At 51.5% G+C, this 24,307-nt stretch overlaps 4 protein-coding genes across 4 annotated transcripts; 2 read left to right on the top strand and 2 right to left on the bottom strand.

Moving 5' to 3' along the window:
* The first annotated feature begins 1,867 nt into the window (after nt 1–1,867).
* Nucleotides 1,868–5,354, top strand: Wdfy2 (WD repeat and FYVE domain containing 2). Its single transcript, XM_003745555.2, has 6 exons — nt 1,868–2,200; nt 2,911–3,152; nt 3,243–3,336; nt 3,444–3,765; nt 3,908–4,080; nt 4,218–5,354. Exons 1-6 carry the CDS (start codon nt 2,099–2,101, stop codon nt 4,500–4,502), a joined length of 1,218 nt encoding a protein of 405 aa, XP_003745603.1. The 5' UTR covers nt 1,868–2,098; the 3' UTR covers nt 4,503–5,354.
* A 794-nt stretch (nt 5,355–6,148) lies between these two features.
* On the bottom strand, nt 6,149–7,223 carry mRpL51 (mitochondrial ribosomal protein L51). The gene is made up of 3 exons (XM_003745554.1): nt 6,968–7,223; nt 6,636–6,799; nt 6,149–6,495 (listed from the first exon to the last, which is right to left on the bottom strand). The coding sequence occupies exons 1-3, from the start codon at nt 7,090–7,092 to the stop codon at nt 6,284–6,286; spliced, it is 501 nt and encodes a 166-aa protein (XP_003745602.1). The 5' UTR covers nt 7,093–7,223; the 3' UTR covers nt 6,149–6,283.
* Nucleotides 7,224–11,104: 3,881 nt separating this feature from the next.
* On the top strand, nt 11,105–11,895 carry RpL23 (ribosomal protein L23). Its single transcript, XM_003745553.2, has 3 exons — nt 11,105–11,324; nt 11,460–11,584; nt 11,677–11,895. The coding sequence occupies exons 1-3, from the start codon at nt 11,225–11,227 to the stop codon at nt 11,872–11,874; spliced, it is 423 nt and encodes a 140-aa protein (XP_003745601.1). The 5' UTR covers nt 11,105–11,224; the 3' UTR covers nt 11,875–11,895.
* A 4,585-nt stretch (nt 11,896–16,480) lies between these two features.
* On the bottom strand, nt 16,481–22,519 carry LOC100909169 (uncharacterized). The gene is made up of 4 exons (XM_003745552.2): nt 22,460–22,519; nt 18,549–18,765; nt 18,096–18,228; nt 16,481–17,544 (listed from the first exon to the last, which is right to left on the bottom strand). Exons 2-4 carry the CDS (start codon nt 18,691–18,693, stop codon nt 17,502–17,504), a joined length of 321 nt encoding a protein of 106 aa, XP_003745600.1. The 5' UTR covers nt 18,694–18,765; nt 22,460–22,519; the 3' UTR covers nt 16,481–17,501.
* Nucleotides 22,520–24,307: the final 1,788 nt, after the last annotated feature.

Here is a 24,307-nt window from a genome sequence, read left to right as displayed (position 1 = left end):
TTGCTCCTCTATCATTGCACATATTCGGGCGAAGATTGGGGGGGAGGGGGAGGCGAGCTCTCGATCGGGCATTTTAAGCTTTGGATTCGGAGTAGTCGGATCGACCCTCGTTTCCGAAAGCTCGTGGGGTGTTTGGCGCTTCCGATTAGACCGGCCATGCCTGAGGTGTTGAAGACAAAGCGATGATGCGGTGCTTGGGGAGTCTTCCGTTTCTGAGCGGGCGTGGCCGCTCTTATCCATTGGGGCATTCAAACGTAACAGCGTTAACAGGCTTCTCCGGGTTGACGCAATTCGTTCTCAATCATTCAATGGAGCAGATAGGCTGACCCGGGGGCGCCGGCGCCCAGTTGCAGCGAGCGAATGAAATGAGTTAGGCAGCTATCGAGCAAACGTAATTAGACCGAATATTTGGATTTATAATTGTAATTATTCATCTTCGGGAAAAAGTCGGATATTTCACCGGAATTGAGTTTTCCGAAATCCCGGTGTGTAGAGAAAGGGTCCCCTTCGGATCTCTACTCTTTTGAATGCTTTGAGATAGTCCCCTGAGTGAGAAACGAGGTTGATGCGCTCCGCTAGGCATCATCGAAATTCTGCCACAACTGATCCATTTTGGGCCTATCGGGTGGATTCCGGACTTACGGACGTCCATGACTCAAGAATTCGGTCGAAAAACCGGGAATATGAATAATTCTCCGGGTTACGAGGCATCACGGCGAGACTTTTTGATTTGCCCACAACAATGTGTAATGGAGAAGTGCGCGCAACCGCTTCTATCGCTCTCAGATGGGTCATTTTGGGACCGATTGCGGAATGGGTTCACCCACAACCGAGTGGGAAATGTCCCGGAGAGAACGAGAATTCGTCATCCGGCGCGAAACATGCGCGCGCCTCACCTCCTATCCTGACGCCTTGAACTTGATTAGCGAACGAACTGAGTGAATGAGATGCTCAGATTCGAACGGCACTATTGGAATAGAAAACTTATCGTAGATGGCCTTAAGGGCGCAAAGATGTCGTGCATATATGCGCATCATGACTTTCCATCTCATTCCGTCGAGCCGTCTAGGTGAAGGGAGAGAACGCCTAATGCGCGCATTCCGACTGACGATATGCGCTAATAAGTCTCGCAATGCCCATTATTTATCAATTACGGTGCTCAATCGGGTGCATGCCTGATTGTGAAATACTCGAACCTAGTTCTGGCAGCTAGGAGCCGAGGGACATAGAAAACCTGCTGACCTTGCCTGAAACCCAAGCAAGTGCGCGAGCATCGCATGGCGGGAATCTCCGCGGGAGATGATACCTTCATTTCGTCCCGGCTCATTGTCCGACATGCTGGGTTTCAGCCTCAAGCTACTCAATGATGCCATGGCCCTGCAGTTCTCGCCTCGAAATGGAGTGAGCGCATCTCTAGTGGTTCGAAGTCGACACGGCACCAGAATACTACTTGGCCATCAGGGTCTAAAGACCGTGGAAATCGCTCCCTGATTGTTTGTGGAGCCAAAAACAAACAAGAGAAGTCGTTCTCGTCAAATAATTCTTTGCGCGCAGCAACGATGATTATCTGAGCTTGCGGACTTTCCTCGAGGGATGCGCTCTGTGATAGTTCCCGGGAAAACTGGCCTGGAACGAGAATGAAAAAAACACCGAACATCTGCTCAATCCAACTCGGTCTCTCTACTGTGGTCTCGTTTCGCGCCACAGCTTTGAACCCTATATGGAGGAGACAACGTTTAACGACGCAGCCGACCACCGCCGCCAGGATCGGCGGTGTGTCGCTCGTTACTGCGGTTCGCTACGGTATCGGGAGCCAACTTGACAGACGGAGTGGCCAGAGGAGACCAGGACCGAACGGCTCGCTCAGAAACACCTAGCACCCGATCTGCAATCAAATTCGGAGCGATCCGCGGGACCGGAGCGGCGAAAAGCGCGGTAGTTGCAGCGAGAAAAACTCTCTTCGTCGTGCAGACACCGTATACCGTACAGGCTTTGGAACGTTCGCGTGTGGTGCTGCAGGAAGTAAACACGGTCTTGCGTGCATTCGGAGATCTCACATGACAGTGGGAGGCGAGAAAATTTGATAGAAGACTCCGATATGGCTGCGTCGATAAAGCCGGTCGCTGGGACCCAATTCATGTCGTCGAAAAAACCGCAGTTCTTGTGCAAACTCGACGGACACCAAGAAACCGTGAATCAGGTGAGTCCTGGAAAATTCGGACGGAAACCCCCATTGGAGCTTCGCACACAATTGCACTCGGGACCCATTCTGAGAAAACGTCGTTCACTCATTCCCAGCGAGACAGAAGCGCTGACGGATATCGTTCAGCGTAAATACGCCGAGCCTGAAACATCCCAGCCTTCGGAAGTGTCTCTCTGACTCATCTCTACGACAACGTTTCGATTCCGTGATTATTCGTATTCGTTCAAGTCCCTCATGAACGCACGCATCCCCGCCGCGTATAATGAATCTCCGTTATGCGTCCGTCATGAAATCGCTCCTCTACGACCGAATGCTATGCGGCGGAAGTTCTTTCGCTACAAAACTTTGGATGAATTGCGGGCGTTCTCCTGGCTCGATTCACTAATCTAATCGCGTAACTGTTGATCTTTTCCTCTGGAGCTGACGTGAGATATGAGTGTCTCTCGGAAGAGCCGCTTTCGCGCTCTGAATCTCCCTTTCCTCGTAGCGGAGATTAGATGAGGGATCCCCAGCAGGACTGTTATGAAAAGCATACGAAACGACAGCGGACCTCTGAGAACAGCTGGCGGATCTTGTCACGAGAAGATAGCTTCGCTGCTCGACGTTCCCTTGTCGAGCAGATCGGGACATTCGATAACTCCTAACGATGATGAGCTCCGACGGAGAAATCGATCACTTCACTCGATCTCACGATACAACCGTTCCAGGCCATTCTCATCGGGGCGGAGGACGACCCGGCGGTGATTTCCATATCCGATGACAAAACGATTCGGATTTGGTCTCGGAGGGACTCGGGCCAGTACTGGCCGTCGATATGTCACACCATGCCGGCTGCGGCCAGCGCCATGGACTACGAGCACGGAACCAGACGGCTATTTGTCGCTTTGGATAATGGAACCATCACCGAATTCGATCTGTCCGATGATCTGAACAAAATCACGCTCCGGAGGTAAGACCAATCGATTCTCATCAAACTTTCATGCATGCTAAGAGGTTTCACCGTGTGGGGCTGATGCTGATCGGAATATTCGTCCCGTAGGAGCTATATCGCCCATCAGCAACGCGTAGCGTCCATTAAGTTTTCATTAGCGACGGAGTGGCTGTTATCGGCTGGCAAAGACAAGTACTTCCAGGTAGGCTTTAAAACATTGAAATCTCATCGGCAATTGGGTTTCCGACAGCTGGGATCGATTAGAATATCTCGAATCGTCGTCCTGATGATACATCGTTGGTTTTCCAGTGGCATTCCACCGAAACAGGTCGTAGACTGGGAGCTTTCCAGAGCTCGTCATGGTGCACAACGGTAGAATTTGATGCGGCTTCGCGACACGCGTTCGTAGGTGACTATTCAGGGAACATCACGATGCTTAAGTTGACGGAAACGAACTACCAGCCTGTCACCACACTACGAGGTCATTCGGGATCGATCCAGACCCTGTTATGGGACGAGAAGAAGAGTCTGCTCATTTCTGGAAGTTTCGACCAGGTCATCATAGTGTGGGACATTGGGGGTGGTAAAGGCACAGCCTATGAACTCTGCGGTCACAAACAACGCGTAACAGGTGAGGAAACCCTCGGGCCTTCTCTCCCTGAACTCGTTCATGGAGCTGCCAGACGGCAGCTCGGATTTCTCCCGTTGCCGTGCGCTCGAGAGTCCGTATTGTCCCTGGGGATCTTACGACAATCCATCTTCGTATTCCACAGGTCTAGCGATTTTTGGTCAGAAACTCCTATCAGTCTCCGAAGATTCTACCCTCGTCGTCTGGGATATGTCGGCGAAAAGACAAGGGACCCCGGAATGGGCAGAGCGGGACTGCTGTGAGCGCTGCGCAAGGCCCTTCTTCTGGAACGTCAAAGCTATGCTTGACCAGAAACAGGTAAAATCGCATCCCGAGAGAGAGAATCCGAAGTTGAACGCATCAGACCTGAGGAGAGTCGGTCCCGTGAGTCCTCATCCGCTGAGATTCAATCAACAATATTTTGCGACATTCGTTCACCCTCAATTCTTTCGCAGGTTGGTTTGCGTCAGCATCACTGCCGCCGATGTGGGAGAGCACTCTGCGACAAGTGCTCTTCGAACCGGTCCCCTCTGCCGGTTTTAGGTTACGAGTTCCCCGTTCGCATTTGCGACGAATGCCATCTGCACGTCTCGGATCGCGATCGACAATCCCTCGCAGAGTTCCACGACTTAAAGACGCCGGTTGCCGGTATGTCCCTCGCACCGAACGGCGTGAAATTGATGGCCACCGTCGGATCGGACCGCAACATGAAAATTTGGGACATCGCCACAGTGATCTGAGCGGGGACGCAGGACAAATGATAAGACACTGTACACTGGTTGATCAGCCGCAAACTCTCATCGAGGCTGCCTTATACGTCCTGTCCTAGTGTGCAGTTCCTCGACACCGATTATTATCTTTTCGAGTTCCACATGCTGGCTGATCTAGATAATAATTATTGTCGCTGAATGATGAGACTGAAGAAGAGGATCACGAATAGTGATTTACGCCCTGTCGATGTTCAGGGCGGAGGTCCTGTTTCTTTTCTTGTGTGAATGAACTATCATATCGCTAGTTGTAGTCTATCTAGGTAATCTATTGAATCGCCTTCGCGGCCAGTTCCGACTGCGGTCTGTTTTCTACGGTTTTCGAGATAACCAGCACGTATAACAGTGACCTAAAACCCGACATATAGAGCATACGGTCATCATGTGAAACTTGAGAAATCCGACCGAGAACCATAGCTGGATACATACCTGTGAAATCTACGCAACTGTTAAGCATAGCTAGGAGTCGGAGCGACTCGGATGAGGTTGTTCGCACATCTTACGACGGGATGTCGACGAGGTGATCCCCCCATGATAATGATGATGATAAGTTTCTCATGAAACTTCCCCCGATAGCACCGTTCTAGAAGATATCGATAACCTGGACGGTGATATGGACACGGATGGATGGATGTGCTGGCGTGAATATTCGCTGAATGCGGTGTCCAATCAAAAACCGCGAATGTTTGGCGGTAATTAAATCAGTGTCATAGATGGCGAGGACTACCACTCGATATCGCGGATCGAACGGATCCACGCCATCCCTGAGGTGCCGAATACAAGCGAATATACAAAGCTTTCAGAGAAATTGAATTTGACGGGAGCGATGTATATCATCGAAGTTGCGCCACGTCGATCAAGGTCCTCATGGAAGGAGCCGCGGCGACAAAGGTGCAATGCTGATGAAGTCGTTCTGCGAACTATTCATCGCGAGAATGGCTAGTCGGGGAAAGTTCCGCGAGGTATGGATTTTCTGAGCGCGTCTTGACGCAGGATCGTAGATAGCCGGAGGCGACGATTATTATCGGAGCGGGCTCAGACGTTTGAAAGCGACTCGCTCGATAATCCTGTGTCATCATGAGCATAATATAATCTAATCCAGAGAGGGACGAAGCTTCCAGAAGCGCCACTGCTAACTCATCATTGGAGGGGAGCGAATGGAATAAGTCTATTGGAAGAGCAGACCCGATGTTACCCACTGTAGTCGCTGGCGGGAACCTTGCATCATGACTACTCATTCAGCCATTGGAGAGAGATACCGGCGAGGAGAGGTTTAGGAATTGGTGATAATTTTTGGACGGGAGAGCTGAGGGGATTTCTGGATACCCCAAGCTAGAATATCATCATGGCACATGCGCGTAAGAGTGGACTGGTGCTCGAAGCTCAGCATTGTCAGTCTATCCAGATCGTGGTGAATCAGCGTGAATCGAAGACCGGGGACGACATTTATTGGCTTCGCGGATCACAAACGGCTCGTCTTGGATCATCCCCACGCCCACTCGGCTCAGGGCTCCGAGAAGGAGAGCTCGGCCCTCGAGCCATCGCTGTCCGAGCAGGTTCCGGATCCCCTCTAAAATATATAAGTTTGGGAATTTCGAAGTTCAAGTCGTATCGGAATCAGTTGAATAAACGTACTTTATTTCCGTTTACTGAACGAACTTGGCCAGTGCTCTCATACCCAGCGTCCAGGTACAAGAAAGATCGTTTTTCGTGACGAATTCAAATCTACGGTCTTCGCTACGGCGAACAAGCGTCTAACTGGGTGTCTTGAAATTCAGCCGGTGGTAAAGGAACTTAATACGCAGATTCATCTGATGGTACTTCATCGGTCGTAGAGCTCTCCAGTGTTGAAACGCTTGCCTTTTCAACAATAACATCTGGTATTCATTTCCCTGGAAGCCGCGAAGCCAAGCCGGCACCCCTCTCATACAGTCGGTGGGCCTGGCGCTTCCGTCTCCGAGAATATCTGAAACAGGGCGATGATACTTTGGCGATGATTGCTCACAAGGGAAGCTAGTGGATGATGATAATTGAAGTGGACTCCCCGACTTCAGAGGTTCAGACTCAGACAATCATTTTTCTGCGTATTCGGACTTTCCAACTCACCGATATAATCGTTCTGCCCGAAAAACGCCCGCTTAGGTGCCCAGGCTTGTTTCGGCTTGTAAACTGGCATTGTGTTGATGGGTCTTTTGTCAGTAGGATCTCTGGGAGTGAAGCCTTTCGCTGGGAGTACGCTGGGACTCCCGAAGCGGTTCAATCGGATCCCTCTGAAATGATAGAGAATGCCGACCCTGAGGCTCCGGAGCGGAGAATGACGATCCCGCGCAGAGGTTTCAATTGAACTTTTCCTCTCCGCTCGGAAGCTTTTCTCCTCCCGAACTCCCGGACAGCTTGAGCGTCGGCAGCCTCGGTCGCGCGCCGGCCTCGATACTTACTTTCGATATGATTCACTGTCGTTGACGATCCTGTCTTCCGGATGATAAACGACAGAGCCCATGCTCCTCGCGCACGCAGAGGAAGTCGTCCCGAAACGGGTCAAGCTCCTGATTGACGGCAGCATGTTTCGGCACGCTCCGAGTTCTCCGCCTCGGAAGGTAGCTCTAAATCGATACTGTGATCAGTCTTCGGAAGGTGCGTGCAAGAAAAACCCGAGGTGAACTGCCACGAAAATGGAATCTATTGGAGAGCGCCTTTGTTGATGGGGATGATGCCGATGATCTGTGCGGGAACTTTGAGCAGGAGCAGGCGTTTCCTTTCTGTGTCTGATGCTACACTCGTCTTGGACAGTCGGCTCCCAGAAGCAGTCGAGTTGCCCCCTCGTGGATTATCCAGTCCAGCGGGATCTCTGCCGATAAGGGGTTTCCATCGATCGATTTTTTTCAGCCACAGAGGGGAGTCATAGATTCCTCCGGCACGTATCGGCAGAACTCTCCCGCCCTTGTCTAAGCCCAGTGGTCCCCTTGCAACAACTCCTGAAGATAAGGCCAATACCCTCGCTGAGGTCTTTGCAGAAAACTCTTACCGTATTTCCTCTAATAGTGGGGCATGCTGGGCACTCTCTCAAACCTCTATTTGACGGGCACCATCCGAACCGTACAACCTCCAGACGTTTCCTGGAACGCCCCGTCCAATGCCGGGATCCGCCGTCGCTACGAGGAATGGATGGCGCACGGCGAGAAACGTTTGACCCGTGGCCGAAATGTGGCTGCTCCCCCAATGGAAATCTACTTGTCATGGATTTTGGATTCGTGGCGGGATTTGCCCGAGGACTTGACTGTCAGGTCATTCAAACAGTGCGGCATCACTGTCGCCTTTGACGGTTCGGAGAATCACCAGATCCACTGTTTCGAACCCCATGGAGAAATACCTGCCGGTCGCCAGAAGCTCGCTGAAGCTCGAAAAAGTCATGATTCGGGAAACGAATGCAACCTGAGCGGGGTGTCGAACGAGACGGACATGGACAAGCTCACAGATGATGAGCTGTTAGATGATGCGTAAGCGGAGAAATGTGTATAAAACCACAGTGAGGTACCTTTGTAATATAAGAAACGGGCAAGCATTAGTTTGTGTTTTTTGGAGTTTCTTTTTCTTGAGTCCGTCGATAGGTCATCCAATCCAAACGGGCATGCTCCCATAACCGGGCACTTCCATTTAACGGGCACCCATCTGGGGGCTCTGAACAATTATCGGGCATGCCCCACTATTAGAGGAAATACGGTAACTTGATACCGGCTATCAACTCCCGCCCCCTCCTTCTCGCGCTCCTCCCTCCATGCCTTCAACATCGTTCCACCAGTCCTCGATCCGTAAAATCCTCGGCACCCTCGATGTTTCTAAGGCCCCAGGCCCTGATGGTATCCCAGCAGTAGTTCTCCAAAAATGCGGGCATCTGTACTGCGTAGATTTTTCTCTCTCTCCTTCGATTCAGGCGTATTCCCCGTTTGCTGGAAGCTTGCCCTCGTTCAGCCTATCCCCAAGAAAGGCAACAAATCTTCGCCCTCTAATTATCGTCCTATTTCACCCGTGTATCCATCCTATCCAAGGTTACGGAAAAAGCCATTAGGGCTCAGCTCCTCTCCTCGAAGGGGTCGCTCCACTGGCGATCTCTTTCTCTACACCACCCATCTTTGGAACTCAACTATTGAAAAACATGGCGAGACCCTTGCTGTTTCTCTGGACATTTCCAAGGCATTCGACAGGGTTTGGCATGCCGCTCTCCTCGGTTATGGCCGATGGCGCCCTCTCCTCCAGATCTCTCCAGAAGCAGATCCAGTATGCTGGCTACTCCGTTCCCAATGAACGCAGGTGTATCCCAAGGCTCAGTACTCTCTCCAACTCTCTTCCTTTTGCACATCAATGATCTTCTCGCTTCTCGCCTCTACGCCACATCCCATAAACGGCTTTGCCGACGACATTACTCTGCTAGTAGTATGCTGGCTACTCTTTTAAGAAGCAGCCGACCTTAACCCGAACGAATTCCTCTCGAAGCACCTGGCTCTCCTCCATCGATTGCGATCTACGGAAGATTCTGGAATGGGGCTTAACTAATTTGGTCCAGTCGATTCCCTTAAGACGCAGCTTACCCTTTTCACGAAGAGAACCGAGCCCTTTAGTCGTACCATCTCTTTCGACAGCGAAACGCTGCTTCCTTCATCGAATATCTCTATTCTAGGCGTGTGCCTTTCGTCAAATCTCAAATGGCACAATCACATAGCAAACATGGCCAAGTGAGTTTCCCAAAAACTAGGATTCCTTCTCAGAGCCAAACGTTTCTTTTCTCCCTCTCACCTTCTTTCGCTCTTCTGCCAAATCCGTTCCTCTCCTGAGTACTGCTCGCATATCTGGGGCGAAGCCGTTCCTTCATCCCTCTCTATCCTGGACTCTAGTCAAAAACGTGCTATTCGTCTCATCGGTGATTCAGCCATATCCTCTTCTATTGAATCTTGATCCCCACGTCGCAACGTTACCGACCTCTGCCTATTTTATCGATAGTTCCATGGAAAATGCTCAGATGAAATCTCTTCCCTCGTTCCCCTTATTTCGGTCCCCGCCCGCGTAACCAGGAAGAGTACCAAGCAGCATCTCTACTCTGTCCAACTTTTTTCCAATCGTACTGCTCATTCCGCCTCCACCTTTTTCCCCCGAACATCCCGTCTATGGAATGCCTTCCCCCTCATGTCTTCCCTTCAACGTATGATCCTGAACTCTTCAAATCGGGTGAAGAGCCGTAGGTTTTTTTAGTGGGCATTATTTGCATGAGCACCACACTCCAAGTTGAATTTTCCACTCTTTTGGGTAGTGCGTCCATGCATTTTTTCCTATGGCTCTTTCACCTTTCCCTCCTACGTTCCCCTCAGTCTCCCTCCCCCTTTTCGCCCTCGCAGTTCTTTTTGAGAATCATAGAGTGACCCCTTTGCGAGCTGCTCCACCGAAAAAAAAAAGACAAATCACGGAAGAGGGAACCTTAATCGATTAGGGGTGATTTTGCAGGAATCCGGTGCGTGGATACGATTCAAGGCATGCGTGAGCTCTGGATGAGAGGCCCCCTTGAAAATGTCCCTTCCCGCTAAAAGGTTTGATGGACCTGGTTGTTTTCTCAATACGGAGAGCGAAGCTTCTGGAAATGGGGGCGAGCAGAATGGACAAACCTGACTCATTTTTGAAAAGACTCGAACGAGAGAACACAGGAAAAATCTCTAACATGGTTTTCGCTCGCGACAGGACAGGCGATTTCGAACCCCGGTTCCGGAATTCAGCGAATGACCATCGCAGTCTAGATTCTCTGATTCAGGCCTGTGCGATGAATCCGTGGAGATTTCCGAGTGGCCCATGACTTCCCAAGAGTCTCGGCTAATGTCGCACAGAATCGTACACTTTTGTGGGGCAGTATCTACAGCTAGGGGCGGAAGACATTTCAAGACAATGATCATGGCTGACAGTACTGGGTCGTTCCATCACTGATTGGAGACAAGAGAACATATCCCACGCTATGGGACATGAGTCGAGAGATTAGTTCGAAGCCGCTAAGCTGGTATGGCAACGTGGTGCGGCCCATCCATGAGGATTGCGCGTCGGTCGGCCTAGAATCGTTGTCCTGGAGAGTCATTAGATTCAAGGTTTCTCATGGTCCGGCCCTCACTCTAGTCTACACAGACGTCGGAAATCTTTGTTGTCAGTCACAGCGAATCACCACGGGATTCAATCCGCGATGAGGTGCCTTGCCCACGGAAGGCAGAAGATTCTTCGCCCACGATACCCTGCCCAGCGGAATTCCCTCCAGGAATCTCGGAGAAAAATAAGAGAACAGGCACAGCATTATCTGGAGGCATTCAGATGGAACTTCCAGCCGAACCTCGCGCATCATATCGTCACTGACAGCACCGATCGATGCAATCGTGGGAGAGCCTGAGCTCTGGAAAATACCATCGGATGTTTTCCCTGACAACACTCGCGAGGGCGTCATTGATCGCCGAGAAACTTTCGATGTCTTCTCCGACGATATTGACCGCGTGCCTTCAAATCGTGGCAAACTCAAAGAGTGGTGCTATCGGTATCCAGTGTGGTACGTTTTGGTCGGGTGGTTTCGAAATCCGGCTGGATGTTTCTTTTCGGCGTAGCGTGGCGACTTCGAGCACGTTGTGGTCCGCTTCCACGCACAACTCTTCAAAGAGTTCCAGAAACAGTGACTAAAAATGTCGAAGAGAGGACGTGGTGGACAGGCTGGAGCCAAATTCAGAATTTCTCTTGGTCTCCCAGTCGGAGCTGTGATGAACTGCGCCGACAACACTGGAGGTTAGAACATCGGCTCGGTATTCGACAGACGGGCGGCATTCTCAAGAATTGGACTTTATTTCGTCTGACGTCCCTCATTCCAATCTAAGCAATCACTGCGAGAGCTCATGAGCATGACTGACGAATTTATTCCAGCCAAGAATCTCTTCGTAATCGCTGTTAATGGAATCAAGGGTCGATTGAACCGACTTCCCGCAGCTGGTTGTGGAGATATGTTCGTCGCCACCGTAAAGAAGGGTAAACCCGAGCTCCGTAAGAAGGTTAGTTCCCGACGGTGGCATATTAAGCTGCGGACTCCTGTCAACTGTCAAGGATGCGGCAGGAGCAGTTTCTCATGAGGTCCCGGTTGCAGGTTATGCCCGCCGTGGTTATCCGTCAGCGGAAGGCATTCCGCAGGAAGGATGGAACATTCATATACTTTGAGGATAATGCCGGCGTGATCGTCAACAACAAAGGCGAAATGAAAGGTTCAGCCATCACAGGTCCAGTTTCGAAGGAGTGCGCTGATCTGTGGCCCAGGATCGCCTCGAATGCGTCTTCGATTGCCTAAATAAATCGATGGTGATCGGGACCGTTGTTCATTGTTCTCCACACCCTTCGGGAGCATCGCCCCCGAATCATTTCCGGATTCTCCTGACTCTTATAAAATAGCTCCAGCTTTCACGATTAGTGAGTTGTCATGACCGTCCCTAAGGACCAGTGTCTCTCAGCTACTATCCAATGTGAGCCGACTGCAGAGATGGAACCAGGCTCGCCTCCGCGAAACCTTTTTCCCTGAACAGATGATTCGTTCCATCTCTCTTAGAGCGTGCGGGACTACAACGGACCATTGGGAGCCAGAAGATTCGTTTAGGAAGATTTGGAAATGGCACGAAGGATGGATAATTTCACTCAGCAATCTGAGTCCACGTCGAGGCGGCGACCGTCCCGTTCTATTGGGCAGGGAGAAATCGCGGCCTCGAGACACAGAAGTTCTCTTTCCGCTTCCGTTTTCCCTGTTCCTGGCAATCCTGAGATGGGGAGTCGGTGCCCCGACCCGTCGGCACGAACCTTACTCGAACGCAAGCAGGTTCGAGGGGCGATGCAACACCTCCGCAAATTCACACGGAACCCGAGAAATTCATTCAAGTGGAGAAGTATCCATTCCAGAAAATGAGGTAGCACTCACTTTTTCGAGGGTACTCCCTGGGCTAGGGTAACCGGATCCATTGCGGACGATCAATGAAGCTTGGAGGAAATCAGAATGACTCCAGAAATGCGAAAAATGGCTTGAAGCCTCAACGCGCAGATATTCATCAACGAGGGTCTGAGCGGCCGAGCGAGAGCCACGGCGGCGCGGCGGCACGCGACCCATTGAATTCTGAGGGTGGAGGGCCATGGCACCAGAAAATGTGAGAACCTCTGCTGAAGCGATTCAAGCTTCGCGGAAAATAATCCGCACTGTCCTCTCAAGGCGCCTCGTCTTCGAGAATTGGAACTTCAATACGCTGCCTTCGAAAAGGAACATTCCCGATTTTGTCAGGTGGTCCGAGTACGCGTCCAGTACATTATAGGCCTCCATGGCCATCGGTTCGCGGGGAAACGGTCGGATGACTCAGGTGGTCTCTGTACGGCGGCCCCTGTCAGAATCCACTGTACTCTAATCAAGGGACGGCTCCGCCGCGAGAATAAGAAATCCGTCGACTCCGCTCGCTTGCGCAATTTCACAGGTCCCCATATACCCCTTTCGGGCGAGTCTCCTCCGTGGATGACATCTATGAGCTTATCCGGCGCTGTTGTAGAAGTCATTGCAAAGCTCACTTGTTCTATATCGGAATTCTCCTACATCAATCCTAATTCGTATCCGGGATCGGAAGTGGAAACTCCAAATTCTTGCGACGCCAACGAGTACTCCTATCATCTAGATCAGCGGTTCCCAATTTTTTCTCGCGCGAAACCCCGCTCACTCCTCTTCTGGAGTTCTCGACCAAGCTCGGCACCCTTGACGGTGCCATTTCGAGTGTACTAGTCGATGGTTCGGCAAGTCCATTGAATGAGCAGTCCCAGTGTGGCAAGGAACTCAATCGAATACATATATTTTCCCGTAGGATTACAACACGAGTTTTTCTAACCGTTTTCTGTCAGCCGCGACTACGGGATGCGGAAACCCCCTCTCGAGATGCCCTGATCCGAATCCATTGCATTTTTGATAAGATATGTTCTGCTTGCGAGGACCAGCGGGGTCGAAAAATCCCTCCTGGGCTGCGGATGGGGCGGGGGATGTTCGAATCTCAAGAGCACAACAGTTTTTCGGAATGAGTCGTGCAAGAATCCGGGCCAATTTCCCGATGCAGAAACGGGATCTGGTACGGCCGGGCAGTCGAGAGACGGACTCATTGACAGCTCATATCGATCGTTGACGAGCGTATAGTCCCGTAGAGTGGTGGAGTAGACAAATGGTTTCCCTCGAGGAAAAAACTGACCTTGTCGCAAAATTTTGCCGCGGCTCAGTCAAAATTTGTTACAGGGAGGAGGCTCACAGGACTTGGATGGGCATAGACAGCGAGTTTCTCGATTTGGCTTCTCAAGTTCGAAGCTGTCGGGAGTATGATACTTTGACGCGAGGAAGAGTTCGGCCTCGTTCCAGGAAGCGGGCTAATGAGGCTATAGCCACTCCTCGGCTCATAAGGGGCGAGTTCGCGATGCCTCAATGGCTCAGAGGGGACTCTCGGGACGAGAAAATCCACGCAAATTCAATGGTTCTCAGCTTTAGCCTTCGAGAGCACGTTCCGGATACGCGTTTGGCCGTTCCCGATGAGATCTTCGTTTCGCCGTATGATCTGACTCCGAACGCCATCGTCCTGATTTACCCGGGAGAGCCCTGTCCTACGGGATTCCCCGCTGTTACGGACTTTGTCGACTTTTGGAAGCTCTAAGGACGCCGGAGATTGATTCGCGAACGATATGGTCGACGTCCCTTGAGGAGCGCCTCTCTTTCTGATATCGGAGGGGCGCTCGATGCCCGGGAGGAATTCTCTCGAGGTTTCAATCTATCTTGAGAAGATCCTTGCCCTGCTCCACAAAGTGGATCAAGGAAACCGAAATACACGGTTGTTGACCGGAGTCTTCACGTGAGCTCGCCTTCGGAAAGCTCGGCAGGAGTGAGGGGAAATCCCTGACATCCGAGCGTTTCTCATATGTGAGGAATCACACGCCCAGTCGTGTAGGTAATGAGTCTCGGATTGCCTTCCTCCCTCAGCTAGCAAACTTTGTATGCAATTCCTTCCGATCCCGATTTCCTGGAGTTGACCGATTGTTTTCGCGAGAGACGTGGCTCGAGGATTCGACCGCTTCAGCTTCAGAAGTTGGAACACTACTTTCAAGAATGATCAACATCGGGAGCCTTCTGAGGCGAGGAATTCTGATTGCGAAGTTAGCCAGCTCCCTTGAGTCGAACCATCGGAAGTTGAGAGCTAGCTCCCGAATTCCCGAAACGCTTCGATGCCCATTGTGCCTCAGCCCTGATTGACGAATATCCCAATGGATTCCTCGATAAACGTCGAGACCGCTCCGTCGAAGGCTCTGCTCACACTGATATCCTGATATCTGACCTGGTGGCGGAGACTCGGAGGATTGGTGAGTATCGAGTTTCCCAGATTAGAGGGGGAACGATATGGTCGAGACACTTCTCCCATATACCCCGAACCCTGCTATCGTCGGAGCCGTCGACAGTCAGAGTACACAGAGGCTTCGGAATGGCGGTCAGGAATGAAGAGCAGCTAGGGCCAAGACTTGCGGTCTCGCGCCCGACCATTTAGACGAGGGTCGTGTGATGGCGTGGAGATTGAGGGGAGGGCCAGTCGATAAGAAGGCTCAGCAAACCTGGGAATGACAGTGCTATCGGAGAATAGAGCAGGGATTCCCGGTCACTCATCTTCGATCATCCCCCTCATCGAAGGGCCGGCGACGATCATGTCTCTAGAACGCAATGATCACGGATCTAGCATCTAAACAACTGACAGCCTGCGACAGCCGCTCTTCAGAGGAAGCCTGCCCGAGGGAGACAACAGGTGACCCGCGACAGTCTCATGAGGAGAAGAAGAATTCAGTTCGGTATCTCATGCATCATACGTTTATCACAGACATTCTATCATACATACCTATATCATAGAGTTACTCGATTGTGAGATCTATGAGATCAGAAGAAGCGAGCAATGCGGGATGCTACAAGCAACCACGAGCCATGTGTCCTGCTGAATCGGGGTCAAATCCTGAGGGCTGGTAGGTCAATTGAAAAGAGGTCCGACGGTTGATTATCTCCTTGGAACTGCGACCCGTTGTTCGCTTACGCTCCAACGCGTGTCACGAGAACTTCTCCCCGCTCCATGGCGACATGAGATTGTGAGGAGGTGCGACCCTGTCGGAGAGAAGCATCGACCGCCCAGAAGACTCCCGAGAACCTTGCGCGGCCTCGATGGCTGAATTCGAGCGTTCTGTGAATTCCTTCCTGCGTAAGACTAAGTAGAGAAGCACTGGAGGATTCTCTCGCGGGAAGGTGACAGACTCTGCGATTCAGTTAGAATATTGAATTCAGAAAAAATTCACTTAGAATATTCTCGGGACAGGCGTGTTTCTCAGTTTCGGAACACCCTCTGCCACCTGCCGACGCACTGTTTCCAGAGAAGGACTTAAAAATTCAGTTAGGATATTAAATAAATATTTAATAATATTGAATATTGAAATTTTGAAAAATTCAGTTAGAATATTCTCGGGACAGGCGTGTTTCTCAGTTTCGAAACATCCCCTGCCACCTGCCAACGCACTGCTTTCAGAAAAGAAGTGTCTTCGAGAAGGCTGTCGCGAACTGAGAGTGACGCTGCGCGAAAGATTTCGAAATCCGCGTCGTAAATTATTGGGTCTGGACGCAGAAAGAGCCGGGGATCAGCTGTTCGGGGAGGAGAATGATTGATAATCTCCGACTCGTCGCTCATTCAGACAGAATAATTCACGAGAAGGTCACGCCGAGATCGGAATATGCAAACTCCGAAGACATCTCCGTGAAACGCTCGCTCCGAGAGCAGAATCACCGGAACACATACGTCGTTTCTCCTACAATTCGCATCGATTCCCCGGAATGAATTCGGTCGACTCAAAAGCTATTCTGGATGGATAACTCATTTGAGCTGGGTGGATAACACGGTTGTTTATTGGGGTGACGCAGGAGGCGGCGAGGAACCTATTACAGCACGGAGTACAAGGGACAGACTGTTTCACTTTGAAGTTCACTTTGTCTCCACTGAGATCTGCCCTCGGGAGTGTCGGGGGAAGTGGAGCCCGTTCTGGACTCCGGTCTGGACTCCAGTATGGTCTCCAGCGGATGTCGAGTGAACCAGAGATCAGCAACAACGAATCCCTTGCTCTCGATCGAGGCTTGAGCGCCGCTGACGTCGAACTTTGACACCAAGAATGCAGAGACACCAGCTCCGAAGCAGATTTTCCGCGACGGTTGAGCGGAGCCGGACGAGTCTCCACGCGAGTTACGAAGAGAGCATATTATTACCATTAAACCTTTTCCTTCAAAGCTGACTGAGGGATCGAGCCCCGATATAATCTATTTGCTACCATGAAGTGATCTCTGCTGAAGACCTCTTTGGGCAGATGTGCCTAATACTGGCTTCCTCCTCTCGCTTTCCGAAGGTCGAATTATTTGTTCCTTTCTTTGTATTGGTAAGCACTGGAATGTCCAAGACACGGATGGATCTTCCAAGAGATCCGAGTTCGAGTACAATAGAGGAGGATCATAACCAACTGAGTAGCATATTCAAATGATTTAGTTTTCTTAGCTGCGATGCTGCGCTCATCCTCTGCTTCTTGTTCGAGTGACAGATCCTGTTTTACGAATTGGTACGCCCCGGTGAGAACGCGTCGACTCCTTAGAGACAGCTCCTCGAGCTCTAAATTTTCCTTTCACATCCCACCACAACCCTTCCAGAAGGCCGAAAGGCCTAGGAATCTCGTCAGAACTCATGGCGTTATCCCATTCTACGCCTTCAGTTTCACTCTCGATTGAATTTGCTAGAATTTCCCATTTCGGTGAGATAACTTCTTCATTCTGATGACAGGTTCCACTGGCTTTCAGAACGTGTGACCCGCCAGCTGTGGGTGATGAGTACACGGTGGAGCTCATACATGGCTGACCTATCGTGATCCCTCTTCACCGATGAAGGCGGAGGCGCTTCTTCTGAAAAGTAGAATTATTTCCTGATAGCATGTAGGGTTTCGCAAGCCTTAGCCTAATTTAGCGGGATCCTCCATAGTCGGATTATCCGCTCTTTGAACACTGATTGGTCCCACACAAGTCTCATGCAACACACTGATGTTCCATAAAGGAACCCTCATGGAGCAAATTGAAGCGTCCGCATAGAGGTTTCTCCCCGCTCTGCGTGCGAACTCGATGCTCGCTACCCTTGGGTCGTTCAATCTCAGATTTGGAGGAACTTGAAGAGAAGAACCTTGTAGATCGAAGATAGATATGTACAGCATTCAGGGAAACGCTCTGATGCGCGGGAAAGTATCCAGGTATCCAGGCCACAGGAGCTGTCTCTCGATCAGAGCCGATAATCGCATCCGTCGTGGAACACGATCCGTTCCCTGGGATCGGAGGCGTGTCTGAAGGGTTCGTGATTGGACGAAAATCATGGGACGGAAAAAGCGCGGAAAGCTCCCTACCCACAGAGTCATCCCTAAGCAAATCTGCTCGAGTGGAGAGAGGTCTATCCGAGAGTAACTCACCTGCCGCAGCGGTAGTAATCCGCCACGCCGATATGAGTGCACACGTACATTGGATTCGAGATGACTTTCTCGTTCAGGAGTAGTGTACTCGGAGTTTCGGAGTCGGCTCCGGCATTCTGGAGAGATTGTACACCTGGAAGGCCACCAAGTTCCCAATTAATGAATTCCTTGGCGACAGAAGCACGCCACAGTGCCGAGGTCAATCATGACGCGCTCGATTTCCATTCAAATGGATAGGCTCTCTTCCCATACGCGAAGTAATCGACCGAGCTAGAAGCCCGAATGACGTCGATTTTATTCGGGAGCCTCGTTCCGGGAGAGGATACGAGTGGCACATGAAGCCGCCGTGGCTTCGATTGCATTATTTTTGGAAAGCGAAACGCCGGAAGCTCAGAGCGCATGGTTCGGGAAAAGGGAATCGCCTGCGCACGAGAGTCTAAAAGCATCACTGACCCACAATCGGTGGAATATCGGCTCGACGTCCATAGCGACCGTTCGGAACGAATGTTCTCTGACCCGCGGTGCTGGATGGGATGAAACCAGCCAGGAAAGCTACCAAGATGAACACGCGGAAGAATGAGACAACGCGAGGGAACATTTTGTGATGAGCAGGTATCGAGCTTTTCGTCCAAGCGAGAGAAATTATGTTGATCGCGGCGGCCAGGGAAATCTGAAAAGTACAGTAATTCAAATTGAGGTGTTCGTCCGAAGAGTGTTCCGCCCCTCTACCTTCGAAGTCGGGACTCAGATATTTCATCCCGGGGAGCAGACGAGACCTTCGAGGAGAAAATGATGTGCTCAGGGAAAGATCGCGGACTGGATGGAGACGTGATGGAAACTGGCTGCACCACGTAATCAGCCCGACAATCGAGCCCTTGTCGAGCTATACATCATCGGATTCTCCAATTCACCCTCAGCTTCATGTACGTATACAGCCGAATGCGGCCGAGAACAGGAATGAACGCTGCGGAACGAGAAGATGAGAAACAGACCTAGACGTCAAGCATTGCCTATCGGGTGAAAATCGAAAGGACTCGGCGTATCCGTATTGAATGAGGGAACGTCATGAGAATACTTCACAGTGGAAGAGCTTCCACCTCAGACATGCGAGTTTTCCCGGAATTGAAATCGGTGGAAGTTTGGGAAAAATCGCGGTGGATAGAGATCTTCCTTTCCAATTGGCTCTTGTGTTCTCCATGTACGCCGACGATCGCGAACGAGACCGGCCGCAGAAATTGCCGAGCCTTCCGATCGGCTCTGGTTGTATTGGAATGAGCATGTGTCTCCATGTCCGTATTAGTATACAATTAGGGGAGCCATAGCGGAGGCTGACAAAGAGTGGGAGCCCGTGGCCCGCGCGAGTGGGCCCGCGCTCGCAGGGGGCTGCTCATGAACTCTCGCAACAAACTTGTGATCATCCGGCGATTATTAGAATACATAAAGAGCCTTGTAATGTCTACACACAAGAGGAAACGACTCGTCAAACAGTATCGTATTGCTAATTGGATTTTCCCTTCTCGGCAAACGCTCGTGTTTCGATCGTGACACTGGAGCATAGATATCCAGAAAGCCAACAATGTTCGTAGTCCCCAGCCGGATCATTTTGTGGATATCACTTCCCTAGAGGAGCGGGCACAGGTGTTCAACTCGCTCGGGGTCCACCGAAGCGCGATCCATCGACTTGATCTTCATCGAGCTTTGTTTGAGACTCGTTCCGTTTCAGGGGGCTTAACTCAGGAGACGGACGAGGGAATCGGGTATCAGACTCACGGAACTTGAGCGAAGCGTCGGAGAGTTTTTAATCGAGACACTGCGACTTGCACCGAGTGATTCAAAGGTAGATACGGCTCAAGGTTCTCCCTTTCGCATCATCCTGCTGAGAATAAAGACCGAAGAGTCTGTCCGAGAAGCGCTGCGAGTGTCAATCTGCGAACTCGTGATCTTTCAATCGCAAACTGCGGAGGTCAGTGCGATAGAGGGATGGCCGATCGGTGAAAGCCTGACGCTTCGACGGCAACTACTCGAATCCAAGACATTGAGTGTATTTCTTCCCTCATCGAGTTCCGATATCGATCTGACACGGACCCCCTACCGGAGCGATTGCTCGATGGAAATGTAGCCTACGGCGAGATGGATTCCCCATTCGGATGTTTCTCCGACTCTGAATTAGTAAGCCCTCTGGGTTTCTCTTTTTCGGAACAAATCAGGTGCTGACTTGTTAGGCAAACACCAATGGCTGCTTTGTCCTCCGGAACTCCAAATGGGGCTCGAAAGGAGACAAGCGAGCGCTTCAAGGCCTCGGTACAGCTCGGGGTATTTTTGTCCTCAGACACAATCGACAACATTTTCAACAATGATGGACGAATGCCCCTCGTTCTCGCTGCGTTAGCTTATTGACAGCAGGGCGGGCCGAGGAGTGAAAATGCGGGGTAGGGGTCGCCCGAACGTCCATGTGGGAGCGCACTCCGCTGACAGACTCCTCGATCGTGATTTGTAGCTGCATTCTAGGCATCGTTCCGCGGCTCAGAATCATTCATCCGCTTGGTTTCGGCGATTATCACTCCGTTTGAAGCAAGGCTTCGGGCATCCAGGGTCTGGGGTCTAAAAGAAGGGATGGATCCCACAACCTCAAATTGGACATCCAATCGACGGCAACTATTCGATTGAGCGGTCGGAAGCCTCGGCGAAGAATGACGCGGCGGACTTTCGAGTCATTCGGTAGCGCTTCACGGATTGACGCGACTTCTATCCCGACGCTCGATTGATGCAAAGATGCGAAAGTCTCCGGAAGTCTCTCAAGCGAGGCTCAAGAAAACCCTCACACTCATGTCGCGGGGTCGCGATATCCCGACAATGAGCCTCACATGGAATCGCCCAATCGTATGGTTGACACGCCTTTTTCGACGGGGGAATGAGGATATTCCAGGAACGGAGGGTTTTAGGGATGAAGTTCCGATTCGGGTGAAGGATCCGTTGAGTCCCAGTCTGTCCTGCCGGGACTTTTCGACTCGCCGGCACCTCCCCCTCGTCGGTGGGCTCCTTGGGAAAACAGAGGTCTTCCGCTTGCTAATCCGGATGCCGTGGGTTTCCGGTGGGAGATGTCGCTCCGAATCCTTGGTAATAATTGAGGGTGAGGAGGAATTCGTCAGCCGAAAATCAGTCGGCGGGCTACGAATTGGCGCCACCAACAGTTCAATGGTCAGTTTCTGCACCGAGAGCTCATCATATCTCGCGCAGGACAAACTCCAAACCAGATGGATGAGGATAAAAAATTATCGCTCTCCTCTCACAGCAACACACGGAGAGCCATCGAAGAATCATTCGACCGTCATTATTTTGAGTTCCCCGACCAGACCCGGAAACTCGATTAGAATGTTGGTGATCCGACTCGCGTTCTCCGATGGTCGCATGCAATCGGTCCTCGGATGGCTCGGAGTCAGAGAGCACTCGAAATAGTTTCGGCAGCAGATCACGTGCACAAGTCCTTCTGGTGCTCCTTAATAGATTTGTGCTAACTTTCTTTCCTCGGATACGTTTGCTGTCGCTGATGCGTTGCAGCCCGTGCCCAGCGCCGATTGCTCAATCGAAAGAACGGCTGTGATTGTGCTCGGCCTGCATCAAGTTTTCCCCGTAAAAACCGGTACGCACACCATCCAATTAGCCGTTCAGTCTCGCGGAGTCAGACGAGCCTGAGTGAAGAGCGATCGGGGACAAAGCAGCTTCACCGCTCGAGTATACTGCCCCGAACTGGGTCCGAACTCCTAGACGTCAACGTGTTCGATCTGCTCCCACATGGAATGTGAGAAGAGATCATGAAAGTTTTGAACTGCTCCCTTGACAACCTTGCTGCTCGAAGCTCTAGAAGATCATCTTGTTGACAACGTGTCATCGGGGAATCAAGTCGCAGGAGAATTTTAATACCTTCTCCACTTTCTTCAGCGTCAGCTGAGGAAAAGACGACAAGCTCTAGGATTGAACTTCCCTGTCATATGCGCGGAATTCCCTGTTGACATCGGATCGAAGGCGACATAAACTTATCGATGATCCGCGAGGGAAGAAAAACGTGGGTCGTATCGAAGGTGCCTTTCGGAAGCTCGAAGCTGGATCTGGAGCTTCGGAGATGAGCTCATGCGCCCAGCAAACAGAGAGGAGGAGAAATGAACGGTTCCAGAGTTCAGACTCGAAGTTGCGGAAACTCGCCCGATCCGTCCCTCGAACCTTTCGAGTGACCGAGCACAACTCCCACGTTCTTTTGAATGCTTGTCGGAAAACGGATTCGGAAGGACGGTGGCCATGATCGGCACGCATTCTGGCGTCCTGAGCGTGAGCGTGACACGGATGCGTTACCTAGATTTCACACTCACCTTCGAAGCACGTAGGGTCTGAGACCGGCTGTGGCAAGTTGTCACGTCTTGGTCTCGAAGCGTTTAGGTTCGAGGCAAGTTTGGCGCTCCCTTTTGAAGGATCCAGGACGTGTCCCGCCCAGTGACGTCAAGCGTCCTCTCGCTCTATGAAGGAAGGCGGGCTCTTAATTCACTGGGAGTCTTCCTTCGGCCAGAACACCCACCGGTCGGAAGCTTTTCTTTTGCACATGCAGCGTCCCTAAGCCGTCCCACCCGTTCACTCGAAAGCCGCATATGTAATTGAATTCGATCATATCGTTTAGCTCCGACACGAGTTCCCGGGAAACCTTATGTGGCTCCGCTGAATATCGTGCTTCGGGAGGCCTGTCCATCTCGACGGTCGACCGTTCGGTCATTGAATCGATCGATCGGCGTTGCGTCGCCGGTCGATTAGATTATAATTTTCCCACAATGCGGGGCTCACCATCTCCTTGTTTGTGAGAGGAGACATCCAGGTTCAGATTGAAACCGCAACAGGGAGCGTGATCATTCTACTGCCGGCGGGAAGCTGTGTATCCATGCCCTATATCTTCGTATATGTATGTTAAATATCTTCGTATCAATGTTTATCCGTATTCGGGGGTTCCGTGATTCGGCCAGTGATTCCGACGCCAATATCGGGACGCCGCCGGGAATAAGGAAATCATCCGATGTACGGATGTACTGAAACTGAGACTGAAGACTCCCTTTGTAAGTTCAAGCTTCGACAAGGATGCTCACGACGATGAGAAACGTGGAACAGCCGGGATGGGGAGCGACGGGAGCAATAGGAATTTCTCGAGTATGGGGAAATTCGCGATCTTACTCAGCCGGAGATTCTCGGGAAAAGAGTGGGATTCGTGCTTTGCAGCAAGATGGAATCAAGAAAGATCTTGCGCGACCGCGAGGAAGCTCGGGCGGAAACTTCCATCGTCGAGTGTAGCCTTGAGGCGTTCCTCGATCATGTCATCTGGCCTTCTCGAGGGTTCCCGCTGCTCAGGTAGAGATTAACGACGACCAACTTCCGTCATATTCCAACCCTCGATGAAGACGTTGTCAAAAACGTCGCGGGGGCGCTGCTTTCCGACAGGTCCGATTATCGAGTTCGTGCCGCGCAGGAGCTCGCTCGATTCTGCCGAAGCGACCCACGAACCGCGATGCCTATTTTTGTCGCGGCCTGAACAGATCATTCAAGCTGTGATTTCGCGTCCGTCGGTGAGTCGCGAAACTCGACCGATCGAGGGAATAGGCTGGAAGCCTCAACGAAAATAGGCGCGATCCCTAAGTAAGCCGCGTGAGAGAATCGATACACAATCCAATTGATACCCATCACCTCTCTGTGTAGCTTCGGGAATCGACTGACCGTTCGACTAAGCATGAAACGAACTGATGACTTCCGAAGCTGCTGCCGGAGAAGCGACACGACTGCAGGAGCCACTGCTGTCGGGCAGCTGCGACTGCTCTTACAGTCGCGAGGGTCCGATGAGAGGACTTCATTCAAGCACAAAATAGCCACATCGGCTCCAAGTCCCAGACAAGTGATTCGGAGCGAGGACGTCTCGAGTGATTGCCGGTGAGGTCTTACTGGGGGAAAGAAATATTCTCGGGGCGTCATCCTCGAGGGCTTGATTCAGTCAGCTGACTTCTTTCTCGTCCGTGCCCGGCCGAGTCTCTGCCCCTGCTAGAGGATAGCGAGCCGGCTCCCGGGAAGGCGGAGAGATGATTCGTGGGAAAGTCGGTCATATTGCCGGGGGCTCGGGGCCTCCGGCCCGGTTCCGCTCTTCAGGACCAGGAATAACATCCGGAACCTGTCATGAGGAAAAGGTGCGA

Source organism: Galendromus occidentalis, unplaced genomic scaffold (genome assembly GCF_000255335.2).
Source record: "Galendromus occidentalis unplaced genomic scaffold, Mocc_1.1 scf7180000077484, whole genome shotgun sequence".
NCBI classification, from domain to species: Eukaryota; Metazoa; Arthropoda; class Arachnida; order Mesostigmata; family Phytoseiidae; genus Galendromus; species Galendromus occidentalis.
Note: the sequence above shows the minus strand (reverse complement) of the source record. Positions and strands in the feature narration are given on the sequence as shown.